Genomic DNA, 13,826 nt, shown 5'->3' with positions numbered 1-13,826 from the left:
AGAAGAGAGCAGACAAAGTACAAAAACCAGGCATAAATGTTCCTTTCTTGAACTCCAGAGCAAGGATAATTTAATAGGGCCAACTAAACTATCAATTTTGTGAACTAACTTCTTCAAGAATATTCCACACCAACCAAAGGCACTCTTTCCCATTTGCACAAATCTTGGAGAAAACTATCAGGCAGCACTAAATTCAAACCATAGAGCCGGTACGAAAGTGTGCATATCGGGATTTACAGAAGCTCCAGTGGCTCAAATGTACACTGGCCTTTACTGAAGGCCATCTGATTACATTTATCAGATCTGACTCAACATTCTAATTAAAATTTATCCTAATAGAAAGACTTGCACAAATATGCAAATATATATATATATGGAGATTTTTGTTGCAAATTTTTGAAAAACAGAAACATAAATCAGTAAAGGACTGGCTAAGCAAATTTTGATAAACCAGTTCAGTAGAATACCAGGAAGCCACAAAAGATAAGATACTATTAAAAGGAATCTACATTATTCTGTATGACTAAATGACTGTATGACTATTCTGAATGACTAAAGCACGCCAAAGAGCAATACATAAAAAAAATTTACAATGTATATAAATGATATGACTGCATAGTTAGGATCAAGAAGGATATAAACCCAAATGCTGCATCTGGGGGCAGAAGGCAATATGCACTTTCAGCTTTATATTTTCTGTGTGCTGTGAGGATTTCCCAACTAACGTACGCCATTTGTATCCAACACAAAAGTTGAAAACTGGGGGGAAGGGGGTAAAAATTGTGCCTAGGTATGTATTTATACCTAGATAAAATCTTAGCCATTATCCCCAACTCACTTCTCCAACAGTAAAAAACCACCCAAGGAAAAATGATGAATCTTGAATAAAAGAATGAATGCATTCCAAAGCTAAATACAACTGAGTTAAATAACTGTTTCAAATATCCATACAGTATTTTTACTTTCTAGCATCACTTATCAAATACTGACTCAGAATACAATTATACTTCTATAGGATCTTATGATGGAATACAAGAATAATGCATAGTTTTATGTATGTAATCATAGAACAATGATATCTTCTTTAGTCTAAGTATCAATATCTTCATCTGTAAAATGGAAGTAAGGACTCGAGTTGAACTATAATAATCCTAAAGTTACCTTCCAGTTGTATCAACTTAACTTCAATTTAATGTACAGTTTTGTACCTCTATCCTTAGGAAATATAGATGTATTATTTAAGATCTATCTTAAAACAGTCTAATACAAACTGTTAAATAACACTGTGGTGATATTTACAAAGATATTTTTAGGGAGAAAGAAAAAAGTCCCCTGTCCTTTTAGAGAACAATTTTCTCAAGAAAACCATTAAGCACATAGCACCCTGAAAAAGTATTTTATTCTGGAAACATGTGAATATGAAAAACAGTGTTCAAAATTTGCCAGAAAAATAAGCAAACCACAAAATATTTCCTGCCAGTTATGACTAGCATTGGCACGGGTCCTCCTTATGAGCCCAAAGCTTTATAAGTGGGCACAAAAAAGCAATGTGATTCTAGAGCTTTCCAGCTTGTAAAACGTAAGGAACACTCTTCAAAGTGCAAGGCCCATAATCATCTATAAAAGTAGTTCCCATATGAGGAGAAGCAAGTAAATATAACATGGAGAATCTTTCATAAAGTTAAATTTAAATGACTGTCCTAATCTCTGAGATTTCACCCTCTTCTTTGGGGGGATTACAATATACCTCCTTTAATAATGAGGAAGACAGTGGCTGACAATTGTATAGATACTCTTTTATTTTTAAATATCTTCACCAGATAAAATAAAAAGATGACAAATTCATGTTGTTTCCCTGTTCATTTAAATGTTACTGCTTCATGATATTCTGAAGTATGAAAGTCAGTTGATTTTCACAACAAACTTCTCTCAAGTTGCCAGGGCAATCATATGATGTCAGGTCTGCTCGTGCCAAAAAAAAAAAAGCTACACTAATCACTATTTATTTAACCAACAGGTTAAAATTAAGCAGTAACTGAAGAAAACAAAACCACAGATTAAAGGTCTCATGAAACCAATAAGAATCACAGTTAGGATAATGGTGTCAGAAGTATTTCTCACTAAGTCACTTCATTCATTTAACTAGCTTCATGTCATCCATTCATATCAATGTTAATTAAGTCACTGCTTTTATTACAGTATTTATCTTTCATACAAGTCCCATTTAAATTCTGAATGTAAGAGTTCTATCCTATGTGCTAACAATATACACTTCAAACCAGAAGGCAGGAAGAAATTAATCAACGCTTCATCAGTTTCTAGACCTGGAATTTTTTTTAACACCTATTTAGAGACTGGTGGTCACTTGAGGAACAAAAAACAGCTGCTGTGGGCCACACTTCTTAATTAATAAGACCTCTCACCGTCATGCCCTGAAAAGCAATAGAGGAAAAGCTCCCCAAGGGCAACCTCTTCTCAGTGCGAGCCCATTGCAGAAAAACCCAGGCAACGTCCAAGGAGCACGCCACAGTCACCCTCAAAACACCATCATCACTCCACCAAGAAGCACAGATCTCAGAAGATTTCTGGACCAACAGAACCTAACTGCGTTTGAGAATCTAAATGGCCTGTGGGTCTTCTGAAACACACATGCTTAAATCTCACCACCCAGTCTATTCTGCTGCAGATATTATTTCCTGTTGAGTTTTATAGATGATTCTAACAACTCCCCAGGTTAAAAACCACCATTCTAGAGACTGACAAATTCAGAAGGAAAACACATGGACATCCTAGCAACAGCACTTGATCTACAAGTAGAGTTTCAGTTAACCTCTTCATTATTCAGAACAGTTGCCTTCCCACATTCTCAATGAAACCCCTTCACAGGAATGCACAATTTAATACAGTCTCTATAAAGAGTGGGTATAAATCACTCTATTCATAAAGCTTAACTTTAAGAAAAAAGAATTTAGATACGCCACATTCATGATCACGCCACCCTGGATGGTGCAATGTGTGGAGGCAATGGTTGAAGACATCCAGTTCTTCCAAAAGCACCTTTTAAAACTGCAAGGTATGTTGAGACTTCTGCTATGATTTAGCCAACTTAGAAGTAAAAGCTCAAATAAATATTTATATTACAAATATTAAGAATGCCCTTAAGTAGCAGAAGATCAACAAACTCCAAGTAGGGAGACGATATCAAAGAACAAGTAATATCAATTATTCTTCTAAGAAAAGACAATCTACAAAATATAAAACTACAGATTATATAAAGGATTGTTGCGTAATTTTTTCTTTCTTCTGCACCCTAAAAAGGTCTCATACTGAGGAGACGGCTTTTACAAAAGCCTCTCTCTGGCTGGGGACACTCCAGGCACATGGCCTTATATGGAGACCAGAGTCACAGAGGCCTGCAGGGACCTGGGTGCCACTGAGCAGCCAAGGCACTTCAGGGAGCTTTGGCTCTCACAGCATAAGGTCCCCTGGGGGTGAGGAGTATGGATCACAAATATTTGCCAAAGAGAATTAGGACCATCTAAAATCATTCACTCAAGTCTCTAGGCTCGGGGAGGAGGGAGGAGGGTTCAGGATGGGGAACACATGTATACCTGTGGCGGATTCATTTTGATATTTGGCAAAACTAATACAATTATGTAAAGTTTAAAAATAAAATTAAAAAAAAAAAAAAAAAAAAAAAGTCTCTAGGCTCAAATCACCCTGTTCTACTCCAAACCAGGGGTTGTGGAGTAGATACACTGAGAAATGGTTCCGAAAATGAATGGTCAGGACATTTATTATGCAGTTAGTGTCAAGGGGCAGTTTTGGAAAATCAAATATCAAAATATTTTTACAGTGATTTATTTCCCTCTCCTCTGTCTCCACCGTTTGGTTATTACTTTTTCACATGAAAGCTCACCTCGCCCTCGTGAAGAACTTCGACCTCTAGGAGCGCCCACCACTGTTCCTCCTCCTCCTCGTCCTGTCAATCGCAGGACAGCAGCACTATTTACGGACATGGAAAAGTTTCTCTGCCAAAAAAAGAAAAGAAAGAAAAAAAAACGGATGAAACAGATAAAACTGCATGTTGCTCCTCACCATCTCCCACAGCGTCTATAAACCGGCATCTAATGACTACCAGCGATGGGAAACGATCACCACATGGCACACTAAGACATTCCAAAATCTGGTTGTAGCTGGAAATTTTAAACTAACATTTCAGATTAACAAACATGAACAACCAACGCTTACACCACTTTAGGTTCTGTACGTACCCACGAGGAGGCAAGATATGTATGCATCATCATAATAAACAGAGAATACATAGTAAAAGAGATCTGGTTTGAAAGGGTCCTTTAACTACTGAAAGGTGGAAATGAGCAAGAGTCACAAAAGGTCTGAATCAACAGTAATAGGATAAAGGAAAAAATATTGATCATTTTGCCTCATTCTGCTCATCAATATGAATTAGCAACTCCAACTAGTGTTTAATAGAATGACAGGTATCAGGGATGAATGGGGAAAGGCAAAGTAAGAAGTGGGTAGGGGAAGAGAATGCTTGAGAAGAATAAACAAAACCCCAATCACTTGGTCATTAGCCTTCATTTGCACCCACAGTCAATGTGGAAAAGGGTCAAATATAACAAGAACAGTAGTGGGTGAGCATCCTTCAAACATGAAGAGGGGACACAGGAAGACAGGAGGTCTGGGATTCAAAAATAAGTTTAGTCAATATTTCTGGATAAATGGAACACACAGGGCTTAGGAAAAGGTAAAGCAGGAAGCAATTATAAAAATACTGGAAAATGATCTATGAAATATCAAAATCCTAGGCATGTGAAACAATTTAATGAGCCAGTTTTAAACTCAAAAACTGTTGGAATACATCTTTACCTAAATACTTTCTATACACTTGGGCTTCTTTGATAGCTCAGCTGGTAAAGAATCCACCTGCAATGCAGGAGACCCCAGTTTGATTCCTGGGATGGGACGATCCACTAGAGAAGGGATAGGCTACCCACTCCAGTATTCTTAAGCTTCCCTTGTGGCTCAGGTGATAAAGAATCCGCCTGCAACGCAGGAGGCCTGAGTTTGATCCCTGGGTCGGGAAGATGCCCTGAAGGGAAAGGCTACCCACTCCAGTATTCTGGCCTGGAGAATTCCATGGACTATACGCAAAGAGTTGGACACGACTGAGCAACTAAGCACAGCACAGAACCTAAGACATTTGTGCAAAAATGCAGTGGTGTGGTACAGTGTGGAAAACAGCTTCAGCATGGCTGCAGCAAGGGGCCTCTGGACAGAGACAACACGTGAGGCTAAAGTACACAAATTCGGTAGCAGCTAACTAAATTTCAGGGAAATAAAATTCTGCAATTCAACTACTTCTTTTAAGTCCAAACTGTTTCCACTGTGTTTGGATTCAAAAATTAAATGAAATATGATATTCCTATTTTAAAGAAATCAACATGTAATTTTGGTTTGAAAAACTTCTTTCATTACTAAATTTCTTATTTTAATATATGGGTGATTTTCTCCTCATTACCTGTCACTGCTTGTCTTTATCACAACTGTATTCAATAGAATTTGTTCAGGTAAACTTTAGAAATTTATTTTATTCCTTTGACTTTTATAGGCATATAATAATACAATCAAGTAACTTCAAAACTGAAGACCAAGATGTAATTAATAATGGAAAACTAGAGGTAGATACCAAACTTAATCAATACTTATTTCAAACTGTATTTTAATAAAAATTATTTTTAAGAAAAGCTAGTTGAAACAAATGCATTAATTTATCTCGGGGCACACAGTAAACAGCAGTGTTACTGACTAACTCTTCTGGGATCACAATTAAGCAAGACTGTGAAATCCCCAAATCTACATTCATGTATTCTAATACTGGAAAAATAGAAGTCAGTGTTAAATATACAGTACATGCCAGAATCTGACACTGTTGAATACCTCATAACCAAAGGATTACATACATGAAACCCAAATGCACCCATCTATAGGGTTCAGGGAAACTCTCATATGCTTTCTTTCACACATCCTAACACACTGCAGCTGAAAGTGAAAGTTGGTATAATCTCTGGAAGGCAATATATATACTTATCAGATACATTTGTCAAAGTATATTTCAATGTCCACACCTTTTTACACAATTTCTCTTCTTACACATGTGAAAAATAACATAAACAGAAAGATTTTTAACTGTAGTACTGTTTGTGAAAGCAAAATGGCAACTGGCTAAGTATCAATCAAAAGGAGCTGATCTAAAAATCATGGCTATCTACACAGGGAATTCTACACAATTTTTTAAAAATATGAGGCAACTCTTACTTATTAGGGTTAACCATACAAATTGGCTTCCCAGGTGGCTCACTCAGTAAAGAATCCACCTACAGTGCAAGAGATTGCATGCAACAGAGGAGACTTGGGTGAAAGCAAGTTAGGAAGATCCCCTGGAGGAGGAAATGGCAACTCACTCTAGTATTCTTGCCTGGGAAATCCCATGGACAGAGGAGCCTGCCAGGCTACAGTTCATGCGGTTCCAAGAGTCGGACATGACTTAGCAACTACACCACCACCATCATATAAAACTGCTACTATTCAATCATTTCTGATCCAGAAAACCACAAATTTCATACAGTCAGCCTAATAGGCATAGCTGGAGTGAAGTGCATGGAGAGGCTAGACTGCCTGAGAGTGAACTGTGGCTCCTTTACTCAACTCTGTGCCTCATTTTCCTCATGCATATAATGTGAAAAGGAATTTACTTCATGGGCTGTTGTAAGCACTTAACACATTAAGCAACAAGTAGTTAGAACAGTGACACATCTTAAAAGTTAAATAAATATCTGTCATTATTTCCCAAATAGATGCTTAGGTAAAAACAGTGCAGAACTGTATGCATAGCAGGCGTGCGCACGTATGTTTTAAAGAACAGATACAAAAGTAGCTGCAGTTGCCCTAAATAGCAGCCATGTGTGTGTGTGTTTTAAAGAACAAACACAAAAGTAGCTGCAGTTGTATTAAATACCCTAGAAAGGGAATATAAGAAAACGAAAATAACGGTTAATCCTGAGGAAGAAAAAAGCCTAGGTCACTCAGACTTGTTTTTCACTGTATGTGCTTTGTGAATTTTGCATGTATACACATGTATCATCTAATTAAAAATGTATACATGAAGTGACTTTCTTTCATGTAAAATAAATAAAATACACCAATCTGGTAGCAGTTAAATTACAAGTGTAATATATAGAGCTTTACTGACTAAGCCAAAGCCTCTGACTCTTGGAAAATTCTCAAAGAAATAGGATACCAGACCACCTGACCTGCCTCTTGAGAAACCTATATGCAGGTCAGGAAGCAACAGTTAGAACTGGATATGGAAAAACGGACTGGTTCCAACAGGAAAAGGAGTACGTCAAGGCTGTACATTGTCACCCTGCTTATTTAACTTCTATGCAGAGTACATCATGAGAAACGCTGGGCTGGAAGAAGCACAAGCTGGAATCAAGATTGCCGGGAGAAATATCAATAACCTCAGATATGCAGATGACACCACCCTTATGGCAGAAAGTGAAGTAAACTAAAGAGCCTCTTGATGAAAGTGAAAGAGGAGAGTGAAAAAGTTGGCTTAAAGCTCAACATGAAGAAAACGAAGATCATGGCATCCGGTCCCATCACTTCATGGCAAACAGATGGGGAAACAGTGTCAGGCTTTATTTTGGGGGGCTCCAAAAATCACTGCAGATGGTGACTGCAGCCATGAAATTAAAAGACACTTGCTCCTTGGAAGGAAAGTTATGACCAACCTAGACAGCATATTAAAAAGCAGAAACATTACTTTGGCAACAAAGGTGTGTCTAGTCAAGACTATGGTTTTTCCAGTGGTCATGTATGGATGTGAGAGTTGGACTATAAAGAAAGCTGAGTGCCGAAGAATTGATGCTTTTGAACTGCGATGTTGGAGAAGACTCTTAAGAGTCCCTTGGACTGCAGAGATACCCAACCAGTCCATCCTAAAGGAGATCAGTCCTGAGTGTTCATTGGAAAGACTGATGTTGAAACTCCAATATTTTGGCCACCTGATGAGAAGAACTAACTTATTGGAAAAGACCTTTACACTGGGAAAGATTGAAGGCAGGAGGAGAAGGGGATGACAGAGGATGAGATGGTTGAATGGCATCACCGACTCAAAGGATATGAGTTTGGGTAAACTCTGGGAGTTGGTGATGGACAGGGAGGCCTGGAGTGCTGCAGTCCGTGGGGTCAGAAAGAGTTGGACATGGCTGAACAACTGAACTGAATGCTTTTCAAACTCGATAAGGACATACAGGGAAATGTCCAATCAAAGAGCAACTAGAAGATCTTATTCGAGCATTGATTTTGTTCAAAGAAAACCTTTTACGTAATTATATTTTACACATGCATGCATTCATATATGTGTGTACATGTATGTTTAAGAGTATATGTGGTGGGGAGGGTGTGGGCAGGAAATGCGCACACTCAGTTAACTTACTTTTAAAGATAAAATACCCTCTTCAGGTAACATCAGGAAACAAGATATATAGCAAGAAGCTATTTTAGGTTATTAGAATTATTTACCTTCTGGATAGGAGTAACAGGGTGAATAGGTATGCAAAACTCTAGCCTAGGAAGGTCTAAACAATTCCTGCAGGTAACCATCCAAAGTGTTAATTTCAAAATATTAACGAATCTTTTGCTTAATGAATCTTTTGCCAGCTCTAAGTACTGTCCTATTCCAACATATATTATAAAAAGAAAGGCTAGCAAGTGTCAAGAATTCCTAAATTTTGCATTTTTGTGTTGTGCTGTGCTTAATCGCTCAGTCATGTGCAACTCTTTGCGACCCCATGGGCTGCAGTACGCCAGGCTCCTCTGTCCATGGAATTCTCCAGGCAAGATTACTGGAATGGGTTGCCATTTCTTTCACCAGTGGATGTTCTCCACCCAAGGATCAAATTCCAGGTCTCCACATTGTGAGCGGATTCTTTACTGTCTCAGTCACCAAGGAATCCAATCTTTACATTAAGCCCTGGTAATTACAGCATTCAAATCTTAACACCTTCCGATACACTTTTCCATTATAAAAACAAAATGAAGGGTTACTTCTTTAGTGATTCTAGAACTAATTTTCATGTGAAGGTGTACTGCATATCTAACTTTATTCCTTTTTAAAAAACCAACAGTTTTCAGCAGCATTTATTGAATAATTTTTGATTGCTCAAGTAATCTGTGTAGCCCTTAAAGCATATCACATTAGTAACTAGTACCAAGTCCTTCTGCCTACTTACTAAAAAGCTTTTCTAACCCATGTCGTCTCTAAGAAAATCTAGGCAGTCATTTAACGAAAAATAAAAAATAATTATTAAAAAATATTCATAAACAATTGGAAAACTAATCACAAAAGACTGAAACTGGTATAATGAGCTATATAAAAATAAGCTTCTGTATTAAAAAATATCATAAATGAAAACCAATGCAATTTTAAATTTATAAAAATGAACTAGCAGATGAGTGGATGAGGGGTGGGAGGGAGGTTCAAGAGGGGATACATGTACACATACAGCTAATTCACTTCACTGTATGGCAGAAACTAACACAGCACTGTAAAGCAATTGTATTCCAATAAAAAAGGAAGTGAAAAAAAAAAAAGAAAATTTAACAGGTTAGGTTTAGAACTAACTCAAGAAAAAGATTATTATCCGCACCCCCCCCCCCAACAAAAATGGCAAAGAACAAAAAATTAAAAGATATATAAATGCAAGTATCTGAAAAACTCTGCACTGGGGAAAGAAATGCAAACTAAAACAAAGAAAGAATACTTTTCCCAAATGTGCAGAGAATATTTTTCAATAAAAACAACATAAATATAGAACAAAGCTTAGTATACACCACCACCTTCACAAAAGGGGGGAAATATATTCAATATTTACTTGGAAAAATACACAAGAAACTGCTAATACAGGCTGCCTTTCAGAAAAGGAGACAGATGGCTGGTGGAAAGGATGGGGGAGAGATAAATTTTGATTTCTAAACCATATGATTTGGGCTTCCCTGATAGCTCAGTTGGTAAAAAAAAATCTGCCTGCAATGGAGGAGACCCCAGTTCAATTCCTGGGATGGGAAGATCCGCTGGAGAAGGAATAGGTTACCTAACTCCAGTATTCTTGGATTTGCCTTTGGCTCAGCTGGTAAAGAATCTGCCTGCAATGTGGGAGACCTGGGTTCAATCCCTGGGTTGGGAAGATTCCCCTGGAGAAGGGAAAGGCTATCCACTCCAGTATTCTGGCCTGGAGAATTCCACATGATTTACTGCTCATGAAAAAAACAATGAAATCATGGCAGCAAAAGTCATACATACCCACATACAATGTTTCTTCAAAGTGATCCAGCAGTATGGAGTGAGTTGGTTTTATTTCTGAACTTTCAATTTTAATCAGCTGGTATGTGCATCTATCCTTAAGCCACAGTTTTTTGTTTTTGTTTTGTATGTTTTTTTTTTTTTTTTTTTGGCCACAAGGGATGTAGGATCTTAGTTCCCTTAGTCCAGGAATCAAACCCACGCCCTCTACATTGGAAGCACAAAAATCTTAACCACTGGACCTCCAGGGAAGTTAAAACCAGTTTTGATTACGGTAGCTCTGCAGTTAAGTTCTGAAACTGGAGGTACAGGTCCTATTTCTTCTTTGCAAAACTGTTTTGACAACTTAGGGTCCTCTGCAATTCTATATAAATTTTAAAATCAGCTTCTACCCAAAAAGCCACTGGGACTTTGGTGGGGATTGTACTGGCAGCAAATCATTAATAATATTAAGTCTTTCAACAGTTAATAAAATGCTAACGCCTTTTCATTTATTCAGATCTTCTTTAATTTCTTTCAATAGTGTTTCTTTTTTTTTTTTTTATTGTATAAAGTTTCATACTACTTAGTTAAATTTATTCCTAAGTATTTTGGTTTTGATACTATTGTAAACAGAATTTTCTTAATTTCCTTTGCAAATTGTCCATTGCTAGTATATCGAAATGCTTCCCTGGTGGCTCAGTCAGTAAAGAATCCACCTGCAATGCAGGAAACCTGGGTTCAATGTCTGAGTTGGGAAGATACCCTGGAGGAGGGCATGGCGACCCACTCCAGTATTCTTGCCTGGAGAATTCCCATGGACAGAGAAGCCTGGCAGGCTACAGGACATGGGGTTGCAAAGAGTCGGACACGACTGAGCGACTAAGTATACAATAATGGAAACACAGCTGACTTTTGTGTACTGATTCTGTAGCATACAACTGTGCTGTATTTACTTACTGGTGTTAACAGTTATTCTGTGGATTCTCTAGGATTTTCTGTATGAAGGATCATGTCATCTTCAAACAGATAATTTTACTTCTTCCCTTCCAATCTGGATCCTTTTTATTTCCTTTCTAGCCTAAGAGCTCAGCTAAAACTTCCAACACAAGTTTCAATATCAGTAGTGAAAGCAGATATACTAGAAAAACTTTCAGTCTTTCATCACTGAGTATGATGTTGGTTGTGGGTTTTTCATAAAAGCCCTTAACTAAGCTCACTTTCATTCCCAGTTTGTTACGTTTGCTTTCACAAAAGGGTGTTGAATTGTGTGCTTTTTCTGTGGAAACTGAGGTGATCAAGTGCTTTTCTTTTCTTCATTCTATTAATGGGGTATATTATATTGGTTTTATGTTGCACCACCCTGGAATTCTGGGGATAAACCCCACTTAGCCATGGTGTATAATTCTTTTGATACGCTGTTGGATTCAGTCTGCATTACCGGTGTATTTTGACAACTGAAGATACACAAAAATAAACATACCAAATGTTAACAAGTAATTATTTCTACATGGTGACTTTATAGGAAAGATTTACCTCTTCATATCTTTCTGTATTTTCCTTAATCAAATATGAATATATTTTACAGCAAAAAAAAAAAAGTATTTTATTGATTTTTCTCACTTATGAAATATTATAAAGCAGAGATGAACAAACTGATGCCATATGTATGAATGTGAAATCTAAAAACCATTACTCAAAGAAAAAACAAGCTGCAGAATATAATTATACAGTGGTGCTGTCACTTCAATCGTGTCCTACTCTTTGTGACCCCAAGGATTGTAGCCTGACAGGCTCCTCTGTCCATGAGATTCTCCAGGCAAAAATACTGGAGTGGGTTACCATTTCCTCCTCTGTAATACACAGTATGCTACCTTCAATATAGGCTTCCCTGGTGGTTCAGATGGTAAAGAATCTGCCTGCAATTTGGAGACCTGGGTTCAATACCTGGGTCAGGAAGATCCCCTAGAGAAGGAAATGGCTACCCACTTCAGCATCATTGCTTGGAGAATTCCATGAACTGAGGAGCCTGGCAGGCTACAGTCCATGTAAAATTTATAACCCTATAAAATGAAACTCTTATAGGTATGCTGCTGCTGCTGCCAAGTCGCTTCAGTTGTGTCCGACTGTGCGACCCCATAAACAGCAGCCCACCAGGATCCTCTGTCCCTGGGATTCTCCAGGCAAGAACACTGGAGTGGGTTGCCACTTCCTTCTCCAATGCATGAAAGTGAAAAGTGAAAGTGAAGTTGCTCAGTCATGTCCGACTCGTAGCGACCCCATGGACTGCAGCCTACCAGGCTCCTCCGTCCATGGGATTTTCCAGGCAAGAGTACTGGAGTGGGGTGCCATTGCCTTCTCCACTTATAGGTATATGGACACACAAATATGTAATGAAAATATCAAAACATGAATGATGAAAGTAATCTGATTCATAGTAATCCCTGGAAATGCAGAGAGGGGTACACCCCAGGCAGTCTCAACTGGGGTGAAGGAGAAATTTTGTTTCTTAAAACAAAAATATACACAAATTATTTTAAGATTAGATGTATATGAGTTGAAAATATTCAGGTCTTTGTAATAATATTCTCTATACTATTTGAAATGCTTCATAATAAAAATATTTTTGAGAAAAATTAAACCAAAATATAATCAGATGTCCAATTTTTTTTAAAGGAAATTTACCATTTTTGAAAAGAAACTTTTCCGCAATTACTAGAGACAGGACCCTTCCTTTCCCATGAATTCTTTATAACAATAACAACTTTTCATCAATGAAAATATTTGTTGATGACCCTAGATGATACTGGGTTTCATGAATAAAGAAGGAACTATTAGCCTGATTTTGGACTTCCCTGGTAGCTCAGCTAGTAAAGAATCCACCTGCAATGAAGGAGACCCTGGTTAGATTCCAGGGTCGGGAAGATCCCCTGGAGAAGGGATAGAATACCTACTCCACTATTCTTGGGCTCTCATGGTGGCTCAGATGGTAAAGAGTCTGCCTGCAAAGCGGGAGACCTGGGTTCAATCCTAGGTTGGGAAGATCCCCTGGAGGAGGGCATGACAACTCACTCCAGTATTCTTGCCTGGAGAATCCCCATGGACAGAGGAGCTCGGCGGGTTACAGTCCATGGGGTCGCAAAGAGTCGAACTGAGCGACTAAGCACACAGCACAGCCTGATTTAGGAGAAACCACAAATGAAACAAAACTGCTTACAGAAGTATGATGCTCAAAGTCACCAAATAAATATCACACCTTTCTTAAAACTTAACACAGGTTAACAGAAGTCTAATTTTTATTTGGCCATGCCTTGTGGCTTGTGAGATCTTAGTTCCCCATCAGTTCTGAACCACCAGGGAAGTTTCACTAAGTTCTTTTAATAGGCTTTTCCCTCTTAACAGACTGATTTCACCATGCACAGCATGGCAAGAGTACAGAGAAAACACCCAGAGC

The 13,826-nt window shown here is 38.0% G+C and overlaps 1 protein-coding gene across 10 annotated transcripts in view; it reads right to left on the bottom strand.

Annotated features, from left to right (window-relative positions):
* Nucleotides 1-13,826, bottom strand: part of GIGYF2 (GRB10 interacting GYF protein 2) — a 131,287-nt gene that overhangs the window by 76,210 nt on the left and 41,251 nt on the right. For all 10 annotated transcript variants that reach the window (XM_006042660.3, XM_025289148.2, XM_044945286.2 and 7 more), the window contains one exon: nucleotides 3,920-4,031. In XM_006042660.3, the coding sequence (XP_006042722.1) occupies nucleotides 3,920-4,031 (112 nt within the window). The remainder of the gene's footprint in view (nucleotides 1-3,919; nucleotides 4,032-13,826) is intronic.

This window comes from Bubalus bubalis, chromosome 6 (assembly GCF_019923935.1).
Source record: "Bubalus bubalis isolate 160015118507 breed Murrah chromosome 6, NDDB_SH_1, whole genome shotgun sequence".
Taxonomy (NCBI): domain Eukaryota; kingdom Metazoa; phylum Chordata; class Mammalia; order Artiodactyla; family Bovidae; genus Bubalus; species Bubalus bubalis.
This window is presented reverse-complemented; position numbering and strand designations above follow the sequence as displayed.